General features: G+C 59.1%; 6 protein-coding genes across 6 annotated transcripts; 3 read left to right on the top strand and 3 right to left on the bottom strand.

Moving 5' to 3' along the window:
- Positions 1-426: 426 nt before the first annotated feature.
- Positions 427-3,653, top strand: B0H64DRAFT_293660 (uncharacterized protein; the record flags this gene model as incomplete). Its single annotated transcript, XM_062800058.1, has 2 exons — positions 427-3,024; positions 3,081-3,653. Coding segments are annotated over 2 exons (3,171 nt in total), but the record flags the coding sequence as incomplete, so codon positions are not given.
- A 1,553-nt stretch (positions 3,654-5,206) lies between these two features.
- B0H64DRAFT_323126 (uncharacterized protein) lies at positions 5,207-6,969 on the bottom strand (the record flags this gene model as incomplete). Its single annotated transcript, XM_062800595.1, has 5 exons — positions 5,207-5,464; positions 5,568-5,661; positions 5,717-5,832; positions 5,897-6,748; positions 6,895-6,969. The coding sequence occupies 5 exons, from the start codon at positions 6,967-6,969 to the stop codon at positions 5,207-5,209; spliced, it is 1,395 nt and encodes a 464-aa protein (XP_062659039.1).
- Positions 6,970-7,568: 599 nt separating this feature from the next.
- On the bottom strand, positions 7,569-10,425 carry B0H64DRAFT_322360 (PrpF protein-domain-containing protein; the record flags this gene model as incomplete). Its single annotated transcript, XM_062800558.1, has 3 exons — positions 7,569-8,383; positions 8,696-8,811; positions 9,344-10,425. The coding sequence occupies 3 exons, from the start codon at positions 10,423-10,425 to the stop codon at positions 7,569-7,571; spliced, it is 2,013 nt and encodes a 670-aa protein (XP_062659038.1).
- Positions 10,426-10,979: 554 nt separating this feature from the next.
- Positions 10,980-14,392, top strand: B0H64DRAFT_359186 (heat shock protein HSP98). Its single transcript, XM_062801673.1, has one exon. It carries the CDS (start codon positions 11,398-11,400, stop codon positions 14,173-14,175), a length of 2,778 nt encoding a protein of 925 aa, XP_062659037.1. The 5' UTR covers positions 10,980-11,397; the 3' UTR covers positions 14,176-14,392.
- Positions 14,393-14,570: 178 nt separating this feature from the next.
- B0H64DRAFT_432247 (transcriptional regulation of mitochondrial recombination-domain-containing protein) lies at positions 14,571-16,056 on the top strand. The gene is made up of 2 exons (XM_062806003.1): positions 14,571-15,056; positions 15,174-16,056. Exons 1-2 carry the CDS (start codon positions 14,775-14,777, stop codon positions 15,879-15,881), a joined length of 990 nt encoding a protein of 329 aa, XP_062659036.1. The 5' UTR covers positions 14,571-14,774; the 3' UTR covers positions 15,882-16,056.
- Positions 16,057-16,122: 66 nt separating this feature from the next.
- Positions 16,123-17,338, bottom strand: B0H64DRAFT_441911 (P-loop containing nucleoside triphosphate hydrolase protein; the record flags this gene model as incomplete). Its single annotated transcript, XM_062806602.1, has 3 exons — positions 16,123-16,260; positions 16,346-17,014; positions 17,090-17,338. The coding sequence occupies 3 exons, from the start codon at positions 17,336-17,338 to the stop codon at positions 16,123-16,125; spliced, it is 1,056 nt and encodes a 351-aa protein (XP_062659035.1).
- Between the last annotated feature and the right edge of the window lie 280 nt (positions 17,339-17,618).

Below are 17,618 nucleotides of genomic sequence, written 5' to 3'. Positions count from 1 at the left end.
CAGCCTCATCGCCTTCGTTTGCAAAAGTGGACTCCTATTCACGGGCCTCGAATCTATAGGGAATAATAGGAAGCCGCTGACGCGACGATACCTCCCTTTCTTTGAGGGCCGTCATCACCTCACCCATCAGAACCCGACCCAACCCCCCACAATGCCGTATTAGCGACCGAAATCGAATCTCGATCGAACCCTCCAACCCGACCCGACTTTTGCTTTTGAAGATCGATCCTATTGCGAATGCGAATGCGAACGCCGATTCCATCGAATCGCAAACTTCACGAACCTCATCCGTTTGCTTATTGCATCGTCCTCGAGACTTTGATATCCCAAGTCAACAAAGAGATCAAAGCGGGACAGCCGACCACCGACTTGCTCCCGGATCCCTCTCCGTGATACCGCGCGCGAGACGCGTCGACCACAGCCACCATGGCTTCGACCCTTCCCAGCAGCCAAGCGAACGGCTCCGATGGACCGGCGAAAGGTCTTGCTGCCTTCGCTCCCAAGAGCAAGCGCTTCTCCGACATTCCCTCCACCATCGACATCCCCATGCAAGATGATGTCGAAGTCGAGATCGATCTCGAGGTGCTGCCCGACGACCCGACCGAGCTCTGCTCCGTCTTTGAGAATGAGGGGTCTGCTAGGATATACTGGATGACCGTCGCCCTGGCGTACGCGAAACAGAACAAGATCGACTTTGCCATTGAGATGCTCATCCGCGGCGCCAACGCGCTACAGGGCAACCAGCGCGAGAAGCTCGGCATCATCACCTGCATCTGCTGGCTGTACCTCTGGAAGAGCAGGGAGGCCCCCAGAGTGGCCCCCGAGGGGTCTATAGTTTCCGACGCAAAGACCAAGGAATACTATCTTCAGTTGGCTACCCAGAGTCTGAACGACGCGTCGCGCATCAACCCAGCGTTTCCGCCACTCTTCTTGGCCCGCGGGGTCCTGATCCTCTTGAAGGCCTCGCTTCAGCCGTCGTCCAAGGCACCAGGCGCAGTTGACTCGCGCAAGGCGGAGCAGCTGCGCAACGCCCTAAAGTCGTTCGAGGAAGCCATTCGCGTCTCGCAAGGGAAGAACATGCTGGCCGTCATGGGCAAGGCCCGCGCCCTCTTCTCCCTCGGCCGGTACCCAGAGTCGCTCTCTGCCTACCAAGAGGTGGTACAAAAGATGCCGGACTTGGTTGACCCAGATCCACGCATTGGCATCGGCTGCTGCTTTTGGCAGCTGGGCTACAAGGACGACGCTAAGCTCGCCTGGGACCGCTGCCTCGAAATCAACCCAGACTCCAAACACGCCAACATCCTGCTCGGCCTCTACCATCTGGACGCCAGTGGTCATGTGCCGACCAACAGCCCAGAATTCATCCGCTTGTACAAGAAGGCCATGACCGAGTACACACAAAAGTCCTTCAAGCTTGACAAGAACCTCCCACTCACCTGCGCCACCTTCGCCGGCTACTTCCTCTCCCGGAAGCAGTTCACCAACGTCGATTCTCTTGCGCACAGGGCGATAGAATACACCGACGTGAACGCCATTGCTAGCGACGGTTGGTATCTTCTCGCTAGGACCGAGCATCACAACGGCGATCTGGAGCGCGCGAGCGACTACTACCGCCGTGCTGACGATGCCAGGGGCGGCACTGAGGGGGGCTATTTGCCGGCCAAGTTTGGTGTAGCACAGCTCTCGGTTCTCAAAAACGATCTCGGAGAGGCGAAGCTCCGGCTGGAGAAGATGATCCAACACTCCAAGAACTACGAAGCTATGATATTGCTTGGCACCCTGTACGCGGAGGAAGTATTCGCCAACCAATCGGCTGCTGTCAAGGAGGACAAGAGCGCCGAGGTGAAGAAGGCCCTCGGGCTCCTGGAAGGTGTCCGCTCGGCGTGGAAGGACCCTAAGAAGAACCTGGCGCCGGATGCCGCCGTCCTACTCAACCTTGCGCGCCTATACGAGAACGAGAGCCCGGACAAGGCGTTACAGTGTCTTCAACAGGTCGAACAGCTTGAGATTAAGCAGGTTCCCCAGTCGGAATACCCTGCGGATACAGAGGACGAGGCGGTGACCCGCGCTGCGATCCGCAAACTCTTGCCGCCACAGCTCCTCAACAACATCGGTTGTTTTTACTCCCAGGATGGGAAATATCACCTTGCTACCGAATTTTTCCAAGCCGCCCTCGACTCTTGCGCTCGCATTAGCCAGACCGAAAATGAGTTGGACATCGACGCCCTTCTGACAACCATCTCGTTCAACCTCGGCCGGAGCTACGAGTATGAAGGCGATGTGGACAAGGCGATCACGACCTACGAGCAATTGTTGAGCCGCCACAGCGATTACACAGATGCGCGGACGAGGCTGGCCTACATCAAGCTTCGCAAGAACCCCAACAAGGAGGGACCGGATACGGTCGCCAAGCTCTACCAGGAAAACTCGTCCGACTTGGAAGTCCGCTCACTTTATGGCTGGTTCTTGGGTAAGGTGAACTCTAAGAAGAGGCCGGCCAACATTGCAGAGGACCCAGAGCAACGGCACTACAAGCATACCCTGCAGAACTACGACAAACACGATCGCTATGCCCTCGTCGGTATGGGCAACCTGCACCTCATGTCCGCGCGTGAGATGCGCCGTGAGACGGAGCAAGACAAGCAGAAGCGGAGCGCTGCATACAACCGCGCAGTTGAGTTCTTCGACAAGGCGCTCCAGCTCGACCCCAAGAACGCCTACGCCGCCCAGGGTGTCGCGATTGCTCTTGTCGAGGACCGGAAGGACTACAAGAACGCCCTGCAGATTTTCATCAAGGTCCGCGAGACCATCCAGGACGCCCACGTATACGTTAACTTGGGCCACATCTACGCCGAGCTACGGCAGTTCAGCAAGGCCATCGAGAGCTACGAGCTTGCGCTCACCAAGGAGGGCAAGGCCAACGATGCCGGCATCATCTCGTGCCTCGGGCGGACCTGGCTCAACAAGGGCCGCGCAGAGCGCAACCTCGACGCCTACAAGATGGCCCTAGACCACGCCAAGAAGGTAAAGCAAAGCCATCTCCTATGGTATTCCGCTCCCCCTGACTAACCACACCCCAGGCCCTTGCCATCGCCTCAGACCAGCTCCACTTCAAGTTCAACGTCGCCTTCGTGCAGATCCAAGTCGCCCTCACGCTGCACTCGATGCGCGACAGCGAGAGGACCTCCTTCCAACTCGAAGAAGCGGCCGAAGGCCTCGAGTCCGCCATCAAAGCGCTCGACGAGATCGCCGCCTCACCCTCGCCGCCCTACCCCAAGCACGACATGGAGCAGCGCGCCAACATGGCACGCAACACACAACGCAAGCAGCTCGAGCGCGCCCTGGCCAGCCAGCGCGAGTACGAGGCCAAGAACAAAGAGAAACTCGCAGCAGCGCTCGAGCAGCGCCAAGCCGAACTCCGCCGGCGCGAGGCGGAGCGCCAGCGCCTGGAGGAGGTCGAGCGCGAGCGGCAGGACAAGATCCGCCGCGACCGCGAGGCCATCGCCGCGCGCGACCGCGCCCTCGGCGAGCAGCGCGCCGAGGAGGAGCGCCAGCGCCAAGAGGCCGAGCTCACCACCGACAGCGAGACCGGCGACAAGGTCAAGCGCAAGAAGCGCCCCGCCGCTGCCTCGCGTCGCTCCCGCTCTGGTGAACCTCGCTCGACCACCAAGGGCGGCGGCAGGAGCCGCAAGAAGAAGGCGGCTGCTACCTCGGCGGGCGAGTCGGATGGCGAGGACTCTGCTGCTGATAGAAAGAGCCGCCGGCCGCCGAAGAAGAAGCAGCGCCTGACGAGCAAGAAGGAGACCAGCAGCAGCAACAGCAGCAAGTTCAAGTCGGCTGAGCTGGTCGTCGAGAGTGATGATGACGAGGATGAGGAGGCCGATTACAAGGGCAGTGACGATGATTTGGACAAGGCGGAGCGCGCGCTGGAGAGGTCGGCGCGGCGGAGCGGCAGTCGCACGGCTGCGGAGGGTTCGGATGGTTCTGAAGATGAGGGTTCTGAGGAGGAGGGAGGGGGTGGTGGTGGTGGTGGGAGGAGGAGGCGCACGCTGAACCGGCCAAGGAGGAGGTCGTCTGGTGCTGGTGGTGCTGGTGGGGAGGGGAGTGGTGATCGGATGGATGTGGATGATGAGGAGGGTGGGGGCGGTGGTGGTGGTGGTGATGGGGAGGCGAGTGGGGATGATGGGGAGGAGACGGTCGCGCGCAGGCCGCAGGCGAGGGCGTCGCGCCGCAGGGGGATTGTGGACAGTGATGAGGAGGAGGAGGGTGGTGCGGTTGGGGATGCGCCCACGCCTGGGGTGGCCAGTGCCGCGGACGAGGGGGAGAAGGGTGATACGAGCATGGTGGATGCGGATGATGAGTAGTGGGTCGGTTGGGGGTGTTGGGATGGGGCTGGCGAGACTGTAACATGTATTATTCATCTATGGGGTTTGGGGTTTAGTGCTCAAGACTAGATATCTTGCTTGGCCGTATTGCATGTCATTGTTCTGGAACTGCGTGTGTTTGCAGGTGTGACTTGCTTGGATCTTGTGTCCATTCGTGGAATTACTACATATTACTACTACAATACCACTATAGTCGGTACATCCTCCGTTATAACGAGCCGCTTCATATTCTATCATTTCACACATCCCCATACCTTTTCCACAGCCCATCCACCTGCCTTAACACCCCTCCCTCCATTAATATCTCTAAACACCATACATACTCCATCCAACCACGAAGCAACCCCCTACCTAACCACCCCATCCACCCCCCAACCCATCGCCATCCACAACCCCCCTCACCGCCCCCCTCACATCCCACCCCTCACCACCCCCCTCCCCCTCCTCCTCATCACCAAAAACCATCCCCAACCCAAACAGCCTTACCATCTCCAAATCCGCCCCCGTCAACCCCTCCACCGCAGCCGCGTCGGCCACGCCGCCCACCCGCGCCAGACAATCCCGGAACACGTCCCGCGGGTACCGTTCCCCGTCCGCCACGCGCCCCTCGTTGATGTCGGCTGTGCGCGAGGCGGCGTCGCCTAGGAGGGTGAGGAATAGGACGAGGGGTTTGAGGAGGGTTCTGTCGTGGTCGTTGGTGGTGGTGACGGTGAGGTCCATCAGCGCGCGCAGGTGGTGGCGGAGCAGTGATAGGAGTACGGCGTACCCGCCTAGGTTGCGCGGCCAGTCTGGCAGTAGGTCCTTGAGGTGTAGGAGGGCGGCTAGGCGCAGGGCGGGTTCGAGCGGGTTGTCGCTGCCGTCTTGGGCTGGGGCGATGGGGACGGAGGCGAGGAGGCGGTGGTTGGAGATGTAGCTGCCCGGGTTGGAGAGCTCGGTTGAGTAGAGGTTAGAAGGGGAGGGATCGTCGCGGAGAGGCCCAGGCTGGGAGAGGAGCGCGTGCGTGAGGGCTTGCCATTCTTCGGTGAATGCGTGGGGTTCGAAGACGACGGTGTTGGGGAATCGGCGGGCGAGACGGATTGCTGAAGTGAGGGTTGACAGGGAGGTGAGGGACTCGATGACCAGGGGGTGGATGTGGAGTGGGCCAAGGAGGGCGGAGATGGAGGCGGATGTTTGTTCTCGCACTTCGGGAGGGACGACGTCAGAGATTGGGCTGTATTGTCGAGTGAAGGAGAGGTACGGGCTGGATACGAGGGCGACGGCGCCTCGAAGATCGGCTCTGTCGATCTGGTTAGCCGTTGGTGACTCTCGGGCGAGAATTGCGCCGTGCTCACTTGTACATCTCTGCCAGCAACCACGGCGGCAGCCCAGCCATGCCCCCATTCAAGTCGAGGACTTTTTGGAGCCCCGACATGTGAAGTTGCCAATGATCGAGACGGCCGACATAACACTAGTAAACGACTGGTTAGCTATTGTGTTGGTGAAATCGCGTTCAGGGGCTGGACCATACATACCCCCACACAAGCCAACTTTGCGATACAATGCAGAGTTACCGCGTCGGCGGCGTGCTGTTGGTTGAGTTTCCGGTTCAGAATGGCACATATCTTGGATATGTGGTATGCGAGATCTTTCGGTTCCGTTTGCGTGTCGACGGCTACCGCAATGCTCCCGCACATGAGAACGCAGTGCTGAGCAGCCCTGTCCCCCGTGACCATGGAGTAGAAATCGGGTTCTCTCGAGGGATTATAGGCCAGGATGCTTTCATCGGGATACATGTTGCGCGGCGTACAGTCGAAATAACGGCTGAACAGTGCCCGGTCTTCGTCTGACAAGGGAGACTCCGGATCAGAGGCGGCGTCGCCCGTTGTTCCCGTGGCTGAGCTGTCGAGGGTTGGGTCGATGTGGAGTATGTCCTGGCTTTCGGCAGGTTGCCCGATTTGAAAGCTACGCTCCTCGAAGGGTGTCGGGGAGGGTCGGGATGGTGTTCCTGCCCCGGACGTCACCGGCGATTTTCCTCTCCGGGTTGCCCTCCGCCTCCGTCTTGACCCCTGGGCCCCGCCCGAAGACTCCGAATGCGCGGCATCCTTCCGGTAACTCCCTTCGCTTTGGGATTCGCTGCCCTCTTCGACGAACTTGATCTCTTGTTGTGACGAGCTCAGAGCTCCCGTTGCCCCTGATGGGCCGGGCCCGGCGGTCGTGTCGCGGGGGGATGCGTTAACAAAAGACAGCCCGTTGAACCTTTGCCTCGATACCTGTAGTCCTCGCCGCGTCTTGACCAACTTTCCGTCCTTCACTGTTGCGTTGAAGTGATCCATTGCTCCGAAGCTTGAAGTTGCGGGAAGCTCGTTGCCTCCTTGGTTACCGGTCTAAGTCTGAAAAGGGTAACTGACAAACACGGCGCGCGGTGGGACACCTGACTCATTGCAGCGGCCCGTCGGCTTGGAACCAGACGCAAGATAAAGGCTACAGCAGCAACGAGTATAGGCATGATTGGTGGCCTCTGCCCGTATACACAGGCGATCCCTTGCGGCTGCGCAAGAGGCGCCGGAACACCAAACGCGCCGAAGCCTAGCGATGCCTCATCCATGATGCTCCAACGAGGCCTCTAGTTCATCGTGTAAGTCTGTTGGCAGGGCCGCAGCCCTCCAAGCTGAACGTGGTGGGCCGGGGGGACGGCAGTGCCCTTGGCTAGGCTATACGAGGTAATGCTACCGGATACGGGGTTCTCCCTGGAGACGTTAATCGATGCTAAACGAACCAAGAATTTTTATTCCACGCGCTGCCAAATTAGTCTCAACGCCATGAGTAATCCCCACACCCATCTGTTGTCGGTCGGAGACATATTCTCGTTCCTGAAATGGCCTAGGGGACCGGCCTTGGCGATACGAAAAGGGGCCGACAAGCTGAGTGTTTAGAAGGCTGACAAAGTGCTGAGAGCGTTGATCGGCGTTTTATTGGATGCCTCATCCGGGGTGGCGATGCAGGGTACGAGGCCCGATCTGAAAAAGTACTGAATGAATACGCACATACGTTCGACTCCCGTTCCCGAGACTGTGGGTCTCACGTCAGCCTTCCCTTTCTCCTCTGCCGGCATATTCCAACGACCGACGACGTTGTACACTAGTTGGGTTGCTTTTTAAGCAACTAATATAGTTCCGAACTGTGTCGGTCCATAATTCCTCGTGATCAGTAGAACACCGAGCCGGTCATCAGCACACGAGCTGTTCTCGAGAGATCGACGGAAAGCACTTCCCCATTCTTGACCTTCGCCGCAACGTCCAGCTTGCCACTCGGATGTCCGACGACAATGGTATCACTCCCGTCAGCTCCGACAGCGAGCTGGTTGGGTATCGTCCCCGGAAGTCGAGCGGCTGCACCGAGGCACAATCCCAACGTTAGCGGCACCGACTTGTGCGCCTGCCCCATCGACAGAGCAAGACACTTGATGTGGACTCCGCGGCTCTGTTGAGTAACTTCGGGAGGAAACACGAGCACAATCTTGGGAACGCTCTGCGTGTTGGGGCTGAGGCCCATCATGGACGCACCAGCCTGGCGAATTTGCTCCAGACGAACTTTGAGCGCCGCATCCGCCTCGACAGTGGCAGGATCCAGCGACGCGGGATTCTGGACGCCTAGATCTGAGACGCGGACAAACACGCCTGGGTTGGACACATCGACAAGAGACGCCTCGATTGTACCACCGTCCGGCAGGCGAAGAGTGTCGATTTGGTTGCCTGTCGGCAAGACTTTACCGGTCGCAGCGCCTCCGGGGTTGATGAAACCGAGGTGGATTTGTGACTGCTTCCCCGGCACTCCATCCATTTCATACGTTCCCATTGGGGAATACGAAAGGGGCTCCCCGCTAACGCGGAACCTGGAGTGCACGACCTTGCGCGTATTAGTGTTGAAGATGCGTACCATGGCTGTGCGTTCGCCGGTTTGTGGATCGGTTTCTATCTGGCAGTGCTCTGACAGGCCGCCGTCAAAGGCAACGGGTCCGACTATGGATAGCATGTTGCCGCAATTGCCGGCGGTGTCTAGGCTGCCGTCCTTGACACCAACCTGTACAAAGGTGAATTCCACGCCGGCGAGGCGCTTATCCAGGCTTGGTGATAGGATGCAGATTTTGGAAGTGGACGAGATGCCCGATCCCATGCCGTCGAGCTGACGGCCATAGGGGTCAGGGGACCCCATGAGAGCAGGCAAAATTCCGCCCCCCGTTGGCAATGTCAGCCATTATGATTAGTGATACCAGGAGATTTATGGTGTGGTAATGGTGTTCCGAAAGAGCCGCCAGAGGGCAGTCCACATACATTGGGATTCAGGCGGCAAGTCTTTTTTCCAGAGAACGAGACCAGTAGAAGTTCCTCCTCGAGCAAAAATAGCGGGAATACTTCGCTTGCCGATTGGTACCGTACACTCATGATTTCTAGGCGTGGATCCTCGACTTTCCGTCCCCGACTTTGTCTCGCCGAGAAGAATGCGGGTTGTTGAGAACGAGCGCCGGAAGAGCCGAAGGCGCCGCATGTTGAACAGACCAAGGCACGCGTTGATGCAGGTGGCGGCGGCAGAAGAATCGTGTCAAAAATACACAAATGCGAAGTGTGAGATGGGAGATTTCGGGTCAAAGTTGTTGAGTGTGTGTAAGTGGAGAGCGAAGGGGAGAAAGTTGAGATTATTAGTGGCAGAAGAAGGAACGGGGCCGAGGGATGATACTATAGACCCTAACCCTACATTAGCCAACGAAGTTGCCCCTAGATCACCCATACCGACTTGTACATCTTATGCTGTTAAAGAGAGGAGGGGAATATTGTCCAGAAGTTGCGTAATACTACCCAGAGCTACCTCCGCGCTTATCAGACTCGAGGGCTGTAGCTATCTATTTTTCCGGAAGATAGGTGTCCCTCCAGGCTAACACACTCCCGTCAGTCGTGCAGTCTTCGAACATGGTCAGGGGCAACTCACCTCCGGGTATCAGCGCCGCGGCATACATAACTAGGGAAATAGGGCGCAGGTCCTCATCCGTCGACTCCTCGAGGTAATGATGCCAAAAGTTCACCACCGCCTCTACCCCGTTCTTCATCCCCTCATCGGCGCCATAACACTCCAGCCCAAGACACGTCCCAAACTCCCGGAACGCCAACCTCCTCGACGCATCCCGCGACATTAGCCCCTTGTTCTTATCCAGTATAGCCCTCGCCACCTCGAGGCTCTGACTCCCCAGCCGGACGGCCCACTCCTCCTGCCGGAAGAAGTGGCACATCCACAACCCCATCCCCAGGTCCAGTGGGTCCCGGCTGGCGTCCAGCTTCCCACCTCGCTGCATCAGCCCTTTGTAGTCGTCGATCTCGCTGCTCAGCACCCCCGACGGGCCGTGCATGTGCTCGGCCGTCCGCTGCAGCAGGCGGTAGACCACGAACCCGGTCGCCGCGTCGAGGTGGCCCTCGGAGGGGACCAGCACGGTGCTCATGTCGGTGGATATCTTCCACACCATGCGGAGGGCACCGCCGTGGCCGTCGTCGTCGTCGTCGCCGTCGTCGCCGTCTCGGCGGATGACAAAGTGTGGGTGGATGGCTTTGGCGAGCTGCACGGCCAGCTGGTTGTACTGCTCGTCGCCGGTCGCGAGGGCGAGGCGGTTGAGCGCAAACATCCACAGCGTGAGGTAGTGGTGGTACTGGCCGTCGCGGTCGGCGCCGTGGTCCGAGGTCTTGCCGATGCGGAGGCCGCCGTTGAGGGGCTCGGCGTCGGTGGCTCGTGGCAGCCGGGCGGTGCCGTCGCGGGTGCGGCCGAGGATGTCGTGGACGGTTTGGGCGAGCTGCTTGGCGAGGGTGAGGTAGACTGGAGAGGACGTCTCTTTGGAGAGGGTGATGAGATTGACGACGCCAAAAGCATCCGTCCATAGGTACCGGCCTCGGTGGCCCCCTGCGCCGGGCTTGTCGGGGGCGGTCCACTTCCGTGCCTCGTCCTCTGAGAGGTGGTCGATGCTGCCGTAGACCAGCTTCATGGCCTCGGTAAAGTGGAGCGTACTTCGATTAGTCGACATCTTTCTGGTTAGGAATTTGATGGGATTCAACATGAAAATTGTCGTGATGGTGGTGTTCGTGGCTGCAGTCAGTCACCGTCAGAGTTCCCCAAGGATACTCTTCCAAATTGACTACGATGTTGATCGAGATGTACATATACAAAACGACATAACGCATCATCGAGGACGTCACAATTGCAATCTCATTAGCTCGGGAAGTCAACCGCCGACAACCAACAAACTCTTTTCTTTATTCATCTTTCCGTTCTTTCTTTTTTTTTGTAGTGAACTGTCGGGAGGGGCTCTCAATTCCAGCGAAGGGCCTTAAAGTGATGTAGTAGATGAGGCTCTAACTTCTCGTGTGTCGCAACGATCCGATATCGTGCAACTACTGGTGATGCGACTGTTGGTGAACTCGATTCAGTGACTTCGATTTGATCGAGCTTGTGTTTCTCCATGTCGTCACTTTGGCGCAAAAGTGGCCAAGCTCTAAGCCGCTAGTCCCTTTATGGTTTAGACCAGAACTGTGCCCCTCATTGGCCGCTCTCTGCCCCGCGTTGGCAGTCGATGTTTCGAGTAGCTTCTGGAGCCTGCTAGAACACGAAATCGAGGGCGCTGGCTGCTGCTCGCTACCACCTGCACCCACGAGGGTAGCATCATCATCCCACTTCGAGGACCCTCGAGCTTTGTGACCAAGGTTGATTCTTCGATATAATTGTATCTCACCTGTCCGAGACTGTTTATGTGTTTGTTTTCTTTGTTTCTTTCAGTACACAAACTCACCCCCCCAAACACTGGGTATTTAATACCACGGCGGGTTATCGAAAGCAGCGAGGCTGCTGCCAACAAACCAGACTCCCAATTGAAGCCTGACGTCACTTGGACCCTTAAAACTCAAACAACGCAAACCCCTATTTGCTCGACTGAGCACGACACCACGAACAACACCAATCCCGCTATCCGAGACATCGGTCTCGCTTTTGTCAGCTCACGATGAACTCGAAGATGGAGTTTACCGACCGGGCCAAGAAGGCGTTGGAAGACGCCATGGTCCTGGCTGAGCAATACGCACACTCCCAACTGCTGCCTGTGCATCTGGCTGTCGCCCTCCTCGATCCGCTCCCCGATCAGAGCAAGGACCAGCAGAATGTTGCGCCCGGCACCACTAGCACGCTCTTCCGCCAGGTCATAGAGCGTGCCCGTGGTGACCCCCAGCTCTTCGACCGCGCTCTCAAGAAGAACCTCGTCCGTCTGCCGAGCCAAGACCCGCCCCCAGAGCAGGTCTCGATGGCACCCACATTCAATACCGTCTTGCGGAAAGCCATGGACCTCCAGAAGGTGCAGAAGGACACATACATTGCCGTCGATCATCTCATCACCGCCCTGTCGGAAGACAACTCGATCCAGACGGCCCTTAAAGAAGCCAACATCCCGAAGCCGAAGCTCATCCAGGATGCCATCACAACCATTCGGGGCACGAAGCGCGTCGACTCGCGGAACGCAGACACGGAGGAGGAGAACGAGAACCTTGCCAAGTTCACCATCGACATGACAGCCATGGCGAGGGAAGGCAAGATGGACCCCGTCATCGGCCGTGAAGAGGAGATCCGGCGCGTCATCCGGATTCTCTCTCGCCGTACCAAGAACAACCCGGTGCTCATCGGTGAGCCCGGTGTGGGCAAGACGACCGTGGTCGAGGGTCTAGCGCAGCGCATTGTCAATTCTGACGTTCCCGATAACCTGGCCGCCTGCAAGTTGCTCTCCCTGGATGTGGGGGCCTTGGTTGCCGGCAGCAAATACCGTGGCGAGTTCGAAGAGCGCATGAAGGGCGTGCTCAAGGAGATTCAAGAGTCTAAAGAGATGATTGTCCTCTTTGTCGACGAGATCCATCTCCTCATGGGCGCCGGCTCATCGGGCGAGGGCGGCATGGACGCAGCCAACCTCCTCAAGCCCATGCTCGCCAGAGGACAGCTCCACTGTATCGGTGCCACCACCCTAGCCGAGTACCGCAAGTACATCGAGAAGGATGCCGCCTTTGAGCGTCGTTTCCAGCAAGTCGTCGTCAAGGAGCCGTCAATCCCCGAGACCGTTTCAATCCTTCGTGGCCTCAAGGAGAAGTACGAGGTCCACCACGGTGTCAACATTGCTGATGCTGCCATCGTGGCCGCCTCTAACCTCGCCGCCCGCTATCTGACTTCTCGGCGACTGCCCGATTCGGCCGTTGATCTTATCGATGAGGCGGCAGCCGCCGTCCGGGTTGCCCGGGAGTCCCAACCCGAAATTATCGACTCGCTCGAGCGCCGGCTCCGCCAGCTGAAGATCGAGATTCACGCCCTGACTCGCGAGAAGGACGACGCGTCCAAGGCACGCCTGGCCCAGGCGAGACAGGACGCGGAAAACGTCGAGGAGGAATTGAGGCCGCTCCGCGAGAAGTACGAGCGCGAGCGTCAGCGCGGCAAGGATATCCAGGAGGCCAAGCTGAAGCTAGAGAACCTTCGTGTGAAAGCGGAGGATGCCAGCCGGATCGGCGACCACAGCCGCGCCGCCGACCTTCAGTACTACGCCATTCCCGAGCAAGAGCAGATCATCAGGCGGCTCGAGAAGGAGAAGGCGGCTGCCGACGCGGCCCTCAACGATAGCGGTGCCGACTCCGGCGGCTCTATGGTCACCGACGTCGTCGGGCCCGATCAGATCAACGAGATTGTCGCTCGATGGACAGGTATCCCCGTGACACGGCTGAAGACGTCCGAGAAGGAGAAGCTGCTCCACATGGAGAGCGTCCTCGGAAGGATCGTAGTCGGCCAGAAGGAGGCAGTCCAGTCCGTGTCCAACGCGATCCGGCTGCAGCGCTCCGGCCTCGCCAACCCGAACCAGCCGCCGAGCTTCTTGTTCTGTGGTCCTTCCGGTACCGGTAAGACGCTGCTCACCAAGGCGCTTGCCGAGTTCCTGTTCGACGACCCGAAGTCGATGATCCGCTTCGACATGTCCGAGTACCAAGAGCGGCACTCGCTCAGCCGCATGATTGGTGCTCCGCCCGGCTACGTCGGCCACGATTCCGGTGGCCAGCTGACCGAGGCCCTCCGCCGCAAGCCCTTCTCCATCCTGCTCTTCGACGAGGTCGAGAAAGCGGCCAAGGAAGTCCTCACCGTCCTCCTCCAGCTCATGGACGATGGCCGCATCACCGACGGTCAGGGCCGTGTCATCGACGCGAGAAACTGCATCGTGGTCATGACCTCTAACCTGGGCGCCGAGTACCTCGCCCGACCCAACGGCAAGGACGGGAAGATCGACCCGACGACCAGGGAGCTGGTCACGAACGCGCTGCGCAACTATTTCCTCCCCGAGTTCCTCAACCGCATCTCGTCCATCGTCATCTTCAACCGGCTGACGCGGCGCGAGATCCGCAAGATTGTCGACCTGCGCATCTCGGAGATCCAGAAGCGCCTCTTCGACAACGACCGCAACGTCGTCATCCGGGTGTCGGAGCCCGCCAAGGACAAGCTCGGCGCCGCCGGCTACTCGCCCGCCTACGGCGCCCGCCCGCTCCAGCGCCTGCTCGAGAAGGAGGTCCTCAACCGCATGGCCATCCTCATCCTGCGGGGCAGCATCCGCGACGGCGAGGTCGCCCGCGTCGACCTGGTCGACGGCAAGGTCAGCGTCATCCCGAACCACGTCGACAGCGAGGGCGAGGACGAGGATATGATGGTGGATGAGGACGAGGCGCTTGATGAGATTGCGCCGGATTCGATGGATGAGGATATTTATGATTAAGGAGGGGATGAATGGACGGGTTGTTATGTCTTAGAATGATGATGCATTATGATGATGGGATTTGGCGTTTGGAGCGTTAGCATGGCAGTGTTTTTTTGTTTTAGTGATGGTGAGGAGCGGAGGTCGGGCTGTGAATTTAGCATTTGGTCACTGGGTAGAGAGGCAGATAGATTCCTCGGACCCGCAGAGTAAAAATAAGATTTTACATATCCTCTAACCATGGTTATTGTCCGTTCCGTGATAACTGCCTACCTTGTTAGATTGATGTCGGCGTGCAGCCTCTCAGATTTGTGTGGTGCGAGGGGAGTTCAAGTTGGACAAGGTGCTTGCAAATAGCGTAACGTCCCACAATTTTCACCCATTGAGCGACGCCGATTGGCTTCCCATGCCTCCAAAAAATATTTTGGGTCCAGCCAGCAACAGCAAGAGCAGCAGCAGCAGCAGCAGCGTGGATATTGGAGGCATTGCGACATTCCACCTCGCCGTCTACTACCCGACATCGTGTCGAACCTCTCAACTACGACCGACTTCCCCGGCGCCAGCATCCGGTCGAACAACGAACCCTCCCCCGCAAGGAAGGCAGCCGGGCCCCGACGACAATGAACTCGCTACGGCCGCTGCCGCTGTTCAGCAGCCGCCTCCTCTTCAGCAATGGCGGGCGGGCGACAACAATAGGCGTGCGGTACGCCAGCACAGCAGAGGCAGCCGCCACGCCAGCACCGGCGGGGGTGCCCGTGCCGGCGATACAAGGAGAGGGAAGACCGAAGAAGCCCGGCCACCGGTCCCGATCCGTCCCGCCCCCGGGCCACGCCGAACGCATCTACGTGCACAACCACATCCTCGCCAACCACATCATCTACTCCCTCACCCCGGAGATGAATGTACGCCGCCCCGTCCCCCCTTTTCCCCTTGCCTATCCCCCAACTCCCACCCTCCACCTTCCCCTCCAAAACCCAACCACCAACCAACACTAACCCCGCCCCCTCTCTCAAAAACAGCCCACAAAAGCCTTCCGCCAATTCGCCTACACGGGCAAGAAGCTCGTCCCCTCCAAGCTGCGCAAGGACTACTGGCGGCCGCTGGCCGTCGTGGAGTTCGGCGCCGGGCGGGGGGACGTCGGCCGCAGCGTGTTCCACAAGCTGCGCGAGCTCAAGAAGCGCCACCAGCTCGAGTGGGACGACCCCGAGATCCTGGCCATGGGGCGGCGCGACCGCGGCCACGCGCTCAACGACGAGCGCGGGAACGCCGTGGCGGATATCGCCGCGGTGTTGGCGGGGCGGGGGAAGGGGAATCGGGTTGTTGTTGGTGGTGGTGGTGGTGGTGGTGGTGGTGCTGCTGCTGCTGCTGGTGGTGGGGGGGTTAAGAAGGGTGGGAAGGAGGGTGAGGATGGGGGGAAGGCGGTGAAGGCGGTGCTGCTGGATGCTGAGGGGAAGGAGGTGGGGGGGGAGAAGGAGGGGGGTGATGATGGGGCGGGCTTGCAGAGCGCTACCGTGTACTGGGCCAACGAGCAGGACAAGTACTACGCCGAGGCGTGGACGGGCAACGTGACGCATGTGGTTGGTCTGCCGGAGAAGCCGGCGAAGGCGGCGAAGGCGACGGAAGCGGCGGCGGTGGAGGAGGCTGCGTCTGCCGAGACGGAGGTGGTGGCCGAGCCGGCGGCCGAGGCGGTGGCAGAGGCTCCCGCGCCGGCGACCAAGTCGGAGTGATGGGTACATACGGGGGCTTGTCGATAGGGGAGGAGGGTAGGCAAACGGCTTGTACAATGTGTACAGATGGCGTCTGACTGGTTTCGGTTCGACAAAGGGCATCTCGCCGCTGGCTACTGTATTTGTATTGTACACTGTATATCACGCAATAGAAGGGCGTTTACAGCAGCGGCTCAAACGGCATGTTCATTATGCAAAAGTTTACCCAACCATGCTGACGCTACGTGCTAAACACTATACGCTACACCCTGATGGCGAACGACTTAAGGTATTCATAATCAGCCACATTGGCATCAACACACTCCCGAATGACCCGCTGCGCTTCCTCGCCAAACTTCTTCCGCCACTCCTCATTCTCTTCGGCCTCGGTCGGCGTTTTCTACCCACGCCAGTCAGCATCATCCATTTGGCAGGAAAAAAGAAAAAAGAAAGAAGATTGCCAAGAAGAGAAAAAAAGAGCTCACCTTCGGCTGCACCCTCGCCCTCAACTCGGTGCTCCCAATCGCATCGTCGTGGAACCCGTTCCACTTCTCAAACGCCGCCACCGCCAGCTCCTGGCCCTCCTCGTCCTCCCACTTGAGCATGCCGTCGTGGTAGTCCATCCCCACGTCGGCGCAGAAGGCCCGCACCACCTCGGCCGGCTTGTCCAGCAGGTCGTCCGCGTCCACCACCGTCACCTTGACGCCACTGCTGGCGGTGCCGTTGGTGCCGTTGGTACCGTTGGATGATTGGTGGTCCTGGGATTGGCGGGTGATGATCCCCTCCTGCAGCAGGTAGTCGAACAGGCGGCGCAGCTCGTCGTAGCCGGCCTCGTTGGACATGAAGCTGTGGAAGCCCGTCTTGGCGGAGAGGGGTGGGATGGTGCAGCGGTAGTAGGAGGGGATGGCGCGGCGCGGGTGGCGGATGAGGAAGGTGAAGTGGAATTCGCGGAGCAGAGGTAGCGGGACGACGGTTGGGTTGGCCGCCGCCGAGGTGCTGCTGCTGCTGCTGCTATTGCTGCCGTTGGGGGTTGTGCCGTTGGTGCCGTTGGCCGTCTTGGGCTTGTCGGCGGCGAGAGACGGGGCGAGGTGGGCGGGCTTGCGGTCGGGCGGGAGGAGGTAGTGGGCGATGTCTTTGATGAAGAGGCGCTTGCTCTGTGGGGTGTTAGTTACCTGGTGGTCTCATCTCCCGTCTCGCGTGAGGTGGGATGAGAAATGAATTGAGCTAACGTCGTTCCGAGCCAAACTCAACAAGTTCGCTAGCACGTCGTCGTATGTAGTATTGGCGAAGCCACTGGTACTCCTGGCCTCCTCGTCCTGCTCGTACCGCGCACTCAGACGCTCGGGGCCAAAGTAGAAGGCATCCCCAAATGGCTCGTGGACGCAGCGAAGAATATCACGGCGCGTCATAAACACCCGCTCGAAGGCAGTCGAGCAGGCTCTCGGGTGTGTGGCCAAGAAAATCGGTTTGTTAGACATATTGGAAAACGTATGAAGACGATCTCGGGAGATCAACAGGTACAATCAATTAATGGAGAGAGAGAGAGAGAGAGAAAAGGGCGAGAGGACGAAGCAGGATCAGGAACGGAGAAGACATCGGATAAGGACCAGGCCCGCTTCCTACTTTTAAATACTTAGCTAACCGCACCTACCTATCGTGACGTATACGTGTCTCTGATAGCGTGAAGAATGGCCGAGCCTGTTTCACAAGGACTCGTCTACCTTGCAGCTTGTGGCGGACGGCCTGTCGGTCGGTTCG

Source organism: Chaetomium fimeti, assembly GCF_033439085.1.
Source record: "Chaetomium fimeti strain CBS 168.71 chromosome Unknown B0H64scaffold_4, whole genome shotgun sequence".
NCBI classification, from domain to species: domain Eukaryota; kingdom Fungi; phylum Ascomycota; class Sordariomycetes; order Sordariales; family Chaetomiaceae; genus Chaetomium; species Chaetomium fimeti.
This window is presented reverse-complemented; position numbering and strand designations above follow the sequence as displayed.

Coding starts and splice junctions, on each gene's coding strand:
- B0H64DRAFT_359186 (XM_062801673.1), top strand. CDS start 11,398: ATGAACTCGAAGATGGAGTTTACCGACCGGGCCAAGAAGGCGTTGGAA.
- B0H64DRAFT_432247 (XM_062806003.1), top strand. CDS start 14,775: ATGAACTCGCTACGGCCGCTGCCGCTGTTCAGCAGCCGCCTCCTCTTC. Junction 15,057..15,173: donor CCCTCACCCCGGAGATGAAT/GTACGCCGCCCC, acceptor TCTCAAAAACAG/CCCACAAAAGCCTTCCGCCA.